The 13,427-nt window shown below is 36.2% G+C and overlaps 1 protein-coding gene across 1 annotated transcript; it reads right to left on the bottom strand.

Moving 5' to 3' along the window:
* Window positions 1-1,230: 1,230 nt before the first annotated feature.
* Window positions 1,231-1,773, bottom strand: LOC122655205. The gene has a single exon (XM_043849419.1). The coding sequence runs from the start codon at window positions 1,771-1,773 to the stop codon at window positions 1,231-1,233; it is 543 nt and encodes a 180-aa protein (XP_043705354.1).
* Between the last annotated feature and the right edge of the window lie 11,654 nt (window positions 1,774-13,427).

Below are 13,427 nucleotides of genomic sequence, written 5' to 3'. Positions count from 1 at the left end.
GGTAGCTATCATAGTAGCAAATCTAAGCTATAAAGCAACAAACACAACATGCATGCAAGGATCCATGGCTCTATCCTACCATTCATGTGTTATATACATGATTTAGCATGAGACTACCCTATACATATGGCTGGAACTTGAAGTCTATGTATCTACTGCTTGCTATGATATACATGAAGGGTAAAACATGTAAAGGAAGGCTTGCATGGAAGGGTCCATGCCTCTCTAAGCATTTCACATAGTAAGACATGATTGAACAAGGTAGGACATGGCTACAAGGCTAGACTTGGTGATCTTTATACAAGATACAGAAATGGACATATAGTAGGAGGAGTGGAATAGGCTCAAAGAGTGTTTCCTTAAAGCTTTCGAAAATTCGGCTAAGGATCCAAGCTCCCAATCCTCCTTTCCTTCTTCTTCTCCTTCCTTTTCTCTCCAACGTTTTGAACAGTAGGAAATGAATTTTAAGAATGAACCACCTATTCATAGGCCTTGGGTAGCTAAGGCCTGTTTGGCAAGGGTTGTCTTAATAGAAACACATTCTATCCCTAGCTGCTTCTAGTTTCTTTATGTATATGGCTATGTAGGTGGGGCCCACATGGATTCAAGGCTGGGGAATGGTTATTACATGTCCTAGGGGATGTATTGAGAGATTCCACAAGCAATGAATAGTGTTCCCACAAGTCTGGAATGAAAACACATGATTCTGCAACTCTGGGACTTGCACTAGGTGTTTTGGGTGCATCGCCTAGAGTAGAGAATGCAACTTTTGGTGATTTTTCATTAGCTCAACACCAGGGCTGGGGCTTTCACATGGGCACCTTCCCCCACACATTTATCAAGGTAAAACAGGTATGAATGTGGGCATGGCCCCCAGATGTATATTATGGAGTAATTACCTGGAGTTGAAGTTGTAGATCAGGTGGTGGACTGAGCAGTTGTATGGTGATGGAATCCACCTTCTTACTAGTAAGTAGGATGCCATCAGTGGGGGCTCCTCACTGATCTTAATTGCAAGAGTGATACACCACAAAGTACTTGAGTGAGTGACCTCAGGCTCTGGTTCTACAAGCAGGGTTTCAGTTAGATTGGGGTAGGCTTAACATTCTCCCCTCCTAATAGAAATTTCATCCTCAAAATTGGCATACCATGTTGTCCAAAGAGTTGAGGATATTTTTCACGTATTTCTTCCTCACGCTCCTAAGATGCTTCCTCAGGAGGGTGATTTCCTCATCGAACTTTAACAAACGCAACTATGCGGTAGCAAAGTTTATGTTCCTTTCTATCCAATATCTCTCTTGGTTGTTCCTCATAAATTATATCGACATCAAGCTGCTCCAGTTCTGTGGAGAGCACATGCGTCGGGTTGTTGATGTATTTCTTTAACATCGCCACATGGAATACATTGTCGACGCCCTCCAAAGATGGCGATAGGGCCAATCTGTATGCTATCGGTCCAATTCTCTTCAAAATTTCATATGCTCCAATGTACCTTGGGCTTAGTTTCCCCTTCTTATTGAACCGCATCAGGCCTTTTGCTGGAGAAACTCGGTGGAATACCTTCTCGCCAACCCCAAACTCGGTGTCCTTCCTTCCATTGTTGGCATAGCTCTTTTGTCTAGACTGAGCTGCTCTGGTCTTTTCTCTGATCATGTCCACCTTCTCACAAGTTTCTTGTAACAACTCGGGACCTAGATACTTCTGTTCTCCGACTTCGTCCCAATATAATGGCGTGCGGCACCTTCTGCCATACAAGGCTTCGTATGGTGCCATGCCAATGTAATAAATAACATATTATATATATACATAGTTTTATCATATGTAATGACTGGCGGCATGGTGAGAAAGGTACTTGTCATCACTTCCAGATTCACCTCCGCTTCTTTATTAGTCAACGCGAACACTTTCCCTTGTGTCCGATTGCCTTGGGGCTGGAAGGGTCTGGCTGCTGACTGGTATGGTGGGTGGAAATTGTATCTTCGGCTGGCGCACTCCCTCGCCATGTGTCCCGGCTTGTTACACACAAAGCATCTGTTAGGTGGAGTGGTTAGGGGAGAGACTTGGCTTGCTTGGCTCATTGCTGGTCGAGGTGGTGGAGCAGCTGTTGTCACTTGACATGGAGTGGGTTGGGAATATTGAGTAGTTCGATTAAAAGCAGGACAGTAGGATGAAAAGATTGAGAAGTTTGGCCCACTTCTGGCCGTCGATACTGTATCGGGCTGGGGCTCGAGCTAGATCCTCGAAATGCCTTGTTTGGCCAACCAAACTTTTGAAAGGTGCTTGGCCTTTTGCCCGGTTCTATTGACCTAGTGGCCTTCTCCTTCAACCTATCTTCCATAGTCTTAGCCTTATCAACCATCTGTGTGTAATCTTGAATGTCCAAGACCGATATGATGGAAACCATCTCAGGCTTGAGCCCCTTTTCAAACTACTTATTCTTATTAGCCTCCTCCTTCATGTGCTCCGGTGCAAAATGGAATAGGTCCTCGAACTACTACTTGTAATCTAGTTTCGACTTTGACCCTTGCATGAGGGCAGAGAACTCCGCTTCCTTTCTATCTCTGAAACTTTCTAGGAAGTAATTCTTAAAGAAAACTTCTTTGAACTGATCCCAAGTAGGGTTGGGATGAGTCACTTCTAGATTGGGTCGTGTCGCCTTCCACCATGCTTCAACCTCATTCTGCAACTGGTACCCGACGCATATCAACTTCTGAGCATCGGTATAGTCCAATGCAGTAAAGGCTTTTTCCATAGCACTAATCCATCTCTCCAATTGCATTTGCTCTGAATCGATCTTCGAGAAGTCAAGCGGTTGTAGTTTCTTGAACCTCTCCATTACCCTAGCGGTAGAGTTATCCACTGCTTGTTGAGGAACCGGAGCTGAAAATTTGGGGGCCGATTTGGTGGTGGCACCGCTTGCTATTGCATTATTTTCATGAACTGAGTAGTCATGTGGGCGAGCAATTCCTACTATTGGTGCATAGTCTACATCATGTTCATCATGATGGCATTCATATTGCCGGTGGCCATGATCAAAGGTGGTGTGGGTGCGGTAGATACATTAGGGAGGTCTTTGGGTGCCCTTGCCGAAGTGACTGACACTTCAAAATTTTGGAACTCCATCCGGCAACTCGCCTTCTAGAACAAATCGAGGACCTCTTCCACGACGACCACCCCGGGTGGATCTTGTGTTAACCATGATTGTGTTTTTGAAAAAAAAGGGTCGTGGGTATAAATAAATCTCATCCCTAACTAAGAAAGATTTTATTTTGTTCTTAGGCATACGGATTGCGTTTTTTTTCTAAAACACATCATAGTGGCTAAACATTGTTCTTCTAGGGATGTGCAAACAAACATGTAAAATCATACACATTAAAACTAAAATAAGCCCTATAATAGGAAGGTATTATATTTGTACCTGTGACTAAAAAGCAAACTGTTCCAATCTTTTTCCGGTTATGTATGCTTGAATGTCAAGGTAGTTAGGTCACTCCTAACCCCGTCGGCTAATGCAAGAAAGTAAAAGCGGTCTTCAGCCCTACAGGTGTCAGCATGTGCTAGGTACACTTTTAGGTATTTCCTTGCTTGGGTCTTAATTCTCTGGATTCGAGCTAATCTCTTTCTTAGTTGTTTAAAGTAACGCATGTCATTGGGGATTGCGAAGCCCAAACAACACAACCATTCCCTGCCATGGGAAAGAAGTGGGTATCAGTCTACTAAGGCACCTTATCTTAGGGCAGGTATGCTTAAGGTAACATGCAGTCCGGCAACATGTACGGAGTATCATGAAATGGAATGATTCGATGATGTATGCAAGCAGTAATATTTCGTAAAATTAAATCTAGTAGTCAGATATATAAATGATAATCTTAAAGACAAAGCCAACTAATGCCATTACCTGTATTCCTTATATTAGGCATTGGATTAGATCTGACCATCGGTTAAATATACTCTCAATGCGAGTGGTGTGGTACAGAAGGTATACTACCCTTCTTTCAATGATATTGAAATCCCTAACCATTACATCCTTATTATGGTGCAGCTGGCCCTGTAGGTACTTACGATCATATATCATAATTTCAAGTTTCTGGTTCAACTCGTGTATGTTGCTATCATCATAGTGATATTTTGAAATTGGCCTTAGGAAGTACTCCATTATGATTTCAATTTCCCGGGTTTGTGTGTCGGCACGTCGCTCCCAACACCTAAGAAGCATTTGGTTAGATTCATATGTGGTTTTCCTCATTCTTACATACCTAAATATAGATTCTCATTCACTTTTCACACACACATTTTCATACATACATATTTATGTATCACCTATTAGTATTCATATTACACACACACCTATATGCATATATGTATATTATGTTATTTATTACATTTTTTTTGGAACATGGACTAATATGTCACCATGCCTAGTGTTTTGGGGGTGTTTATGCTATTCTATTATGTAAGTTGGTCCAAGCTACAACAAGAATTTTGCTGTCCTACCTTTCTGGATGTCTCTAGTTTAGGAATCTTTTGTTTCTTCTTAAGTTATGCTTTATGTCTTTTCCCTATTATCAGTTGTACTTTCCTTTCTAAGTTGTGATCGGAAGTAGTACTTCTAGTCCCAAGTAAGATGTAATGTCTTATGCTTTTTTTGGTTTGTAAAATCTTGTTATCTTTACATTATGTTAGTTAGTTCGTATGGCGTTTTATCCACAAGTGTATCTCATGTTTGCTTATTTATATGCTCTCTTGGTTCTATATTACTAGTTATCCTATCTCCGCTGTTTTTGAGTATAGAAAGTGTTTCTCGTTCTGATACTAAGCTCTGTCACGCCTCACACCACCCCTCAGGAGGATTGGGTAAGTGACCCAAAATGTTTACAATAATTTACCAAATCCCCAGGATCTAGAAGCAGTTAATATCACTCACAAACACACACACCCATGACAATGGATAGAATATAACGCAAAGTGCTGCTGTAATATCCTGGAATAATAAGGGAATTAATTTATATCTTTATCTGTTATGTAGATCCTATAGAAGTGATGGAAGGGTGATCTGATTTCTGGGAAAGCCCTGAGAGCACTTTGGCCTTGAGATAACCAATCAGAGATTAGTACTTTTGCCTAAAATAACATTATTTTAAAGGATTTATGCTTGGACGATTTTTATAGACTATTTAAATTTGATTTGAGTTTTGGATTAGAGGATTAAAGTGATGTGGCAATCTCCTATTGGTTGGAGACTTAGCACTAAAATAATCTTTTCTCTACGGATAAGAGGAAATCTCCATTGAATAGAATTCTATCACAATAAGGAAGTTAAGTTAGATTAAAACTATCAAATCTGATTTTTAATTAAAAACTTTAAGTTTAAGATTCCTTTTGAAATTGGAGGAAAGCAAATTAGACTTGGAATAGAATTTTAGAAAGAATCAGAAAATGATTAAATTATTAAAGAGTTTTAAATCATGAGAATGGAGCTCCCTTTTCCCCTAGCAAAAAATGAGAGAGAGAGAGAGAGAGAGAGAGAGAGAGAGAGAGAGAGAGAGAGAGAGAAATCGTGGAAGAGGAAGAAGAAGAAAGGAAGAAAAAGGAAAAAGGGAAGAAGGAAAAGAGAAAAAGGAAAGAAGAAAGGAAGGAAAAGAGAGGAGGAAGAAGAGGAAGAGAAAAGGATCAGAGTTATTTCCTTGCCTCTATTGCTAGACCTGTAGTTGCAGCGTGCTTATCATCTTCCATTAGAGCACTTTCAAAGCTTCGTTAGGAAATCCGATTTGTCAAGCAATTGGTGAGTTGATTCTATCTCGTACAGATTGACCTTTCCCTATTCGAAAGACCATAACTCACTCAATACAAATCGAAATAGAGTGATTCCAACTTTATTAGTCAATAGACACTAACATATACAATTTTTATAGAAATAGACATCTTTCAATTTCGACTGTAAGTGGATTAAAAATCAAGTTGAAGTTGAGTAAAGAATTCTAGAATTTTCAAATTTCAGGAGAAGTACACATTGATTAATTTTACAAAATGGTAAGTGCACTTTATGATTCCATGGTTGTATTCTAAATTCCTTTTCCATCATATATTTGATTTATTCTCCAATGATCTACGCTCTACTTGATTTATTCCTCAATGATCTATGGTCTATTTGATTTAACCTCCAATGAGACTATGTCTATTTGATTTGGTCTATGATGATCTATTCCTATCAAAATGCTGATCTTATGATTTTATGTGGATACATCTTAAGAAACCTAGGATCTATTCTAATCGTAATTCGATTGATTTGGTGAGCCTATCTTTCAGTTATTTACCATAATGATTTTATATGGTGAATATCATATATCATGATTTAAATTCTTATAGCAATATTAGTATTGTGATTTATTTTCGTGCATGTGTTTAAAGGGAGAATTTTTATGAAATTACATTGCATATTATTTTGTGAGTTGGGGATTATGTTATCCTATATTTTGTATGGAAAAAAAGAATTATTGGTATCTACCGGAATGGAAAATGTCATATTGTTTAAGGCTGTATCACGTTACAGGCCGTATTACGCTACGGGGCAATATGTCACACTTTCGTAGGTTTTACCAAAAATATTTTAAATGAAAGGTTTAGAATGGAATCTGAAAATGGTTAGGAGCTGTATCACGTTACAGGCCGTATCACGTTACGGGACCATATTTCATGTTCAACAATAATTTATTTGAAAATGTTCGAGAGAAAATTATTTTATTGCATATACATAGCATTACCTCATCTTGTTTATGATCTTCTATTCCATTATTACCATGATTTCCATCTAATTTTGACTGCTGCTATTTCTCAATTTGTGTCTCTGATTTGGAATAGTCGAATGGTTATTATGTTGTGTAGTTGCTAAGTTTTTTCCTGAAAGCTTACCCCTTACAAATTTCAGATAATGAGCCCTTAGAACCTGGAGTCGCACTTGGTGGATGGGTGACCGAAGAAGTGGAGCGACGTGATGATCATGATGGATCTTACAATATTTGCTGTTAGAGGATAGCAATGATTTTATTAGGTTGAAATTTTGGGAATAATGAATTAATTTGAGATTTTTTGGAAAGATTTATAACAAGGTGTAAGTTTAAAGTTTTAAAGATGATTATAAACAAGATAGATATTGTTGGACTAATTAAGGACTTCTGGTGTGTTTTATTTTTTTTTAGAATGATTATGATTAGGTACGCTGCCATTGTAATTTGAGGCTACGATGAATTTTATTTGGTTCACACTCCGATTCCTTTTTGCTAAGACTATTGATCTTGTGGACCGTTAACGACCTAAGCCCCTGGACGGAATCGGGGTGGGAACGTTACGGAGTGGTATCAGAGCAGCGGTTTTAGGATGAAAAGAGAACTAGAAATGTGAACTTAAGACGTTGACATTGAACCTAGAAGAACATAGAAAATCAAGCATAAACATAGAGCAACTTGAAAAAATTTCTCTGTAGTGAGCAGAACAGTAGTCTAGATTTGATTTTGATGGTTGACATACTTACGAGTGGAATTTGGATCTAAAATTTTATTGGAAGTATTTAAATATTATTATAGGACCTCCACAAAATTTCATGTAAATTGAGGATGTTTTGGTAGGTCAAATAATTATTGTATTTCAGATTGTACAGTTGCTGCCAAACCTAGAAATTGAGAAAAAAAAGAGCAACAGAAGGACTTAAGAGTTCGATTTTTGAGGTCATATTTGGATTGTGATCACTATTAGGAGTCTTTTACATTCTAGAAAAAGTTGGAACAGAATTGAGTTCGGGAACCCCGCTTTCTTACTGTTTTAAAATTTTGAGACAGAATCTGCCTACAGTCAGAACACTTACTTTGGAGAATATAGAAACCTAAGTTAGGAAAATCTTTTTAGTGTAATCTTTGGGTATGTTTAAAAACTCTAAGTTAGGTTTCATTTAAAAATAATTTCCACTGATATTGACTTCCATAAATTTAAATTTCTAATTTCTACTATAAACGGGCAGACTTGGAGAAAACAGAATTTTTAATGAGTTGTAATTTTGGGTGTGGGTTATCGATCTTTTGGATTTGACCAGAAAACCTCTGTGATGAGCGAGACAAAGTGGCGGCAATGCACTTATAAATGCTAGAAATCCTCCACCACCCATTGAGAACGAACTTTGATTTATGAAACAACCTGACAATCATCGGAGTTTAGTTTTAGCGAACCTTGAACTTCAAAACTGGTGGCATAGGATTTTGAATATAAAGACATTACACCTAGGTTTGAACTTGAACATCTTGAGTGAAACTCTTTAGTATTTTGTAGTGAGCTTGAGCTGTGGAACGGGAATGATATATATATTTTTTACCATTTGGAGAGATGTTTGTGACAAACACTGTATATATGTCATGTCAAGGACAGATAAAAGGTAGAGATATGCTTGCAGATTTGATCCTTTTTTAAGTTGATGAATTTTGGTGTCATACTTGACATGAACTGATTACTCCCCAACTATGCTAGTGTTTATTATTTTGATGAAGGAATAATGATGTTTGATATGGAGGACAAGCTAAGCCTAGATTTATGGGACCCTCCAAATTTGAGGTACACATAATTTTGGGGACGAAATTTTTTTAAGGAGGGGAGGATGTAATAACCAGAAATTTTTTGAAAACGTATTGGTTGTACATGCTAAGGTAAAAACAATTTGACTTACAATGTAAGGTGCATATATGCAAGATTATGTGATATATGACTGTATATAGTACACACAAAAATAATTTGAATGGTTTAAGCTTGCATGATTCTACATGGATAAATGTTGAATGGTTGAGGACCAAATCAATTCTGATTCAATTCATTGGTAGTCCAACTCAAGTGTGAGTGGTTCAGTTGTAGTCAAACCTATTCAGTAAAAATAATTGGCCAAAAATATAGAGATAATGATCAAGAAATTTTTAGATATTGATTTGGCTAAGGTTGCATGTTACTTTAGTTGTTCAAGAGTAATAGGATGGTTTTGGTTCAGCTTAGTGACTCAACGTTTTAACCAGAAACTAAGTAGATTTTCTGATCTATTAAGGTAGACCATGTTAGATATTATTTATATCGGTCAATAGATTTAGTCTGATCAAAGCTGAATTTTGGGAGTCTGATTTAGTAAATTGGGTAAGTTTCTAAACTTAATATCTTGACCAACAAATGGATGGGCAGTTAGAGAGAGTGATTCAAATTTTAAGGAAACGCCTATTGGATTTTGGATATAAAGGAGAAAGTCCTACGAGACTATACCATGTTATTGGTGATAATTCTCTGGAGGAAATTTGATATTCAAGAGGCTTTTTGGGAAAAAGAAAATGAAATGCGATCCAAGTATCTGCAACAGTTTAGAGATCCTGATATGTAAATTTCGAGGACGAAATTTCTTTAAGGGGGTTGGATTGTAATATCCTGCATTTATTCAGCGATCCAACTAATTGTAAATTTTGAGGACGAAATTTCTGTAAGGATGGTGGATTGATATATCCTGGAATAATAAGGGAGTTAATTTATATCTTTATCTGTTATGTAGATCCTATAGAAGTGACGGAAGGATGATCTGATTTCTGGGAAAACCCTGAGAGCACTTTGGCCTTGAGATAATCAATCGGGGGTTAGTACTTTTACCTAAAATAATATTATTTTGAAGGATTTATGCTTCGACGATTTTTATAGACTATCTAAATTTGATTTGAGTTTTGGATTAGAGGATTTAGGTGATGTGGCAATCTCCCATTGGTTGGAGACTTAGCACTAAAAGAATCTTTTCTTTACGGATAAGAAGAAATCTCCATTGAATAGAATCCTATCAAAATAAGGAAGTTAAGTTAGATTAAAACTATCAAATCTGATTTTTAATTAAAAACTTTAAGTTTAAGATTCCTTTTGAAATAATTTTATTGAAAGAAAGAAAATTACACTTGGATTAGAATTTTAGAAAGAATCATAAAAGGATTGAATTATTAAAGAGTTTTAAATCGTGAGAATGGAGCTCCCTTTTCCCCTAGCTAAAAACGAGAGAGAGAGAGAGAGAGAGAGAGAGAGAGAGAGAGAGAGTGGAAGAGGAAGAAGAAGAAAGGAAGAAAAAGGAAAAAGGGAAGAAGGAAAGGAGAAAAAGGAAAGAAGAAAGGAAGGAAAAGAGAGGAGGAAGAAGAGGAAGAAGAGGAAAAGAAAAGGATCAGAGTTATTTTTTCGCCTCTATTGTTGGACCTGTAGTTGCAGCATGCTTATCATCTTCCATTAGAGTACTTTTGAAGCTTCGTTAGGAAATCTGATTTGTCAAGCAATTGGTGAGTTGATTCTATCTCGTACAGATTGATCTTTCCCTATTCGAAAGACCATAACTCACTCAATACAAATCAAAATAGAGTGACTTCAACTCTATTATACAATAGACACTAAAATCTACAATTGTTACAGAAATAGACATCTTCCAATTTCGAATCTAAGTGGATCAAAAATCAAGTTGAAGTTGAGTAAAGAATTCTGGAATTTTAAAATTTCAGGAGAAGTACACATTGATTAATTCGACAAAATGGTAAGTGCACTTTATGATTCCATGGTTTTATTCTAAATTCCTTTTCGATCATCTATTTGATTTATTCTCCAATGATCTACGCTCTACTTGATTTATTCCTTAATGATCTATGGTCTATTTGATTTTACCTCCAATGAAACTATGTCTATTTGATTTGGTCTATAATGATCTATTCCTAGCAAAATACTGATCTTATGATTTTATGTGGATACATCATAAGCAAACCTAAGATCTATTCTAATCGTAATTTGATTGATTTGGTGAGCCTATCTTTTAGTTATTTACCATAATGATTTTATATGGTGAATATCATATATCATGATTTAAATTCCTATAGCAATATTAGTATTGTGATTTATTTTCATGCATGTGTTTAAAGGTAAATTTTTTATGAAATTACATTGCATATTATTTTGTGAGTTTGGGATTATGTTCTCCTATATTTTTTATGGAAAAAAGGAATTATTGGTATCTACCGAAATGGGTAATGTCATATTGTTTAAGGCTGTATCACGTTACAGGCCGTATTATGTTACGGGACAATATGTCACACTCTCGTAGGTTGTACCAAAAATATTTTAAATGAAAGTTTAGAATGGACTCTGAAAATGGTTAGGAGTTGTATCATGTTACAGGATGTATCACGCTACGGGACCATATTTCATGTTCACCAAGAATTTATTTGAAAATGTTCGAGAGAAAATTATTTTATTGCATATACATAGCATTACCTCATCTTGTTTATGATCTTTTATTCCAGTATTACCATGATTTCCATCTAATTTTGACTGTTGCTATTCCTCAATTTGTGTCTCTGATTGGAAATACTTGAATGGTTATTATGTTGTGTACTTGCTAAACTTTTTCCTGAAAGCTTACCCCTTACAAATTTAAGATAATGAGCCATTAGAACCTAGAGTCGCACTTGGTTGATGGGTGACTGAAGAAGTGGAGCGACGTAATGATAATGATGGATCTTACAGTTTTGCTGTTAGAGGATAGCAATGATTTTATTAGGTTGAAATTTCAGGAATAATGAATTAATTTGAGATTTTTTGGAAAGATTTATAACAAGGTGTAAGTTTAAAGTTTTAAAGCTGATTAAAACAAGATAGATATTGTTGGATTAATTAAAGACTTCCGCTGTGTTTTATTTTTTTTTAGAATGATTATGATTAGGTACACTGCCATTGTAATTTGAGGCTACGATGAATTTTATTTGGTTCACACTCCGGTTCTTTTTTGCTAAGACTATTGATCTTGTGGACCGTTAACGACCTAAACCCCTTGACAGATTCAGGGTGGGGGCGTTACAGAGTGGTATCAGAGCAGCGATTTTAGGATGAAAAGAGAACTAGAAATGTGAACTTAAGACATTGACATTGAACCTAGAAGAACATAGAAACTCAAGCATAAACATAGAGCAACTTGAACAAATTTCTTTGTAGTGAGCAGAACAGTAGTCTAGATTTGATTCTGATGGTTGACATACTTACGAGTGAAATTTGGATCTAAAATTTTATTGAGAGTATTTAAATATTATTATAGGACCTCCACAAAATTTTATGTAAATTGAGGATGTTTTGGTAGGTCAAATAATTGTTGTATTTCAGATTGTACAGTTGCTGCCAAACCTGGAAATTGAGAAAGAAAAGAGTAACAGAAGGACTTAAGAGTTCGATATTTGAGGTCATATTTGGATTGTGATCACTATTAGGAGTCTTTTACATTCTAGAAAAAGTTGGAATAGAATTGAGTTCGGGAACCCCCCTTTCTGACTGTTTTAAAATTTTGAGACAGAATCTGCCTACAGTCAGAACACTTACTTTGGAGAATATAGAAACCTAAGTTAGGAAAACCTTTTTAGTGTATCTTTGGGTATGTTTAAAAACTCTAAGTTAGGTTTCATTTAAAAATAATTTCCACTGATATTGACTTCTATAAATTTTAATTCCTAATTTCTACTGTAAACAGGCAGACTTGGAGAAAACAGAATTTTTAATGAGTTATAATTTTGGGTGTGGGTTGTCGATCTTTTGTATTTGATCAGAAAACCTCTGTGATGAGTGAGACAGAGTGGTGGCAATGCACTTATAAATGCTAGAAATCCTCCACCACCCATTGAGAATGAACTTTGATTTATGAAACAACCTGAGAATAATTGGAGTTGAGTTTTAGCGAAACTTGAACTTCAAAACTGGTGGCATAGGATTTTGAATATAGAGACATTACACCTGGGTTTGAACTTGAACATCTTGGGTGAAACTCTTTAGTATTTTGTAGTGATCTTGAGCTACGGAACGGGAATGATATATATATTTTTTACCATTTGAAGAGATGTTTGTGAAAAACACTATATATATGTCATGTCAAGGACAGAAAAAAGGTAGAGACATGCTTGCAGATTTGATCCTTTTTGAAATTGATGAATTTTGGTGTCATACTTGACATGAATTGATTAATCCCAAACTATGCTAGTGTTGGTTATTTTGATGAGGGAATAATGATGTTTGATATGAAGGACAAGCTAAGCATAGATTTATGGGACCCTCCAAATTTGAGGTACACATAATTTTGGGGACGAAATTTTTTTAAGGAGGGGAGGATGTAATAACCAGAAATTTTTTGAAAACCTATTGGTTGTACATGCTAAGGTAAAAACAATTTGACTTACAATGTAAGGTGCATATATGCAAGATTATGTGATATATGACTGTATATAGTACACACAAAAATAATTTGAATGGTTTAAGCTTGCATGATTCTACATGGATAAACGTTGAATGGTTGAGGACCAAATCAATTCTGATTCAATTCATTGGTAGTCCAACTCAAGTGTGAGTGGTTCAGTTGTAGTCAA

The sequence above is a fragment of the Telopea speciosissima genome, chromosome 3, assembly GCF_018873765.1.
Source record: "Telopea speciosissima isolate NSW1024214 ecotype Mountain lineage chromosome 3, Tspe_v1, whole genome shotgun sequence".
Taxonomy (NCBI): Eukaryota; Viridiplantae; Streptophyta; class Magnoliopsida; order Proteales; family Proteaceae; genus Telopea; species Telopea speciosissima.
Note: the sequence above shows the minus strand (reverse complement) of the source record. Positions and strands in the feature narration are given on the sequence as shown.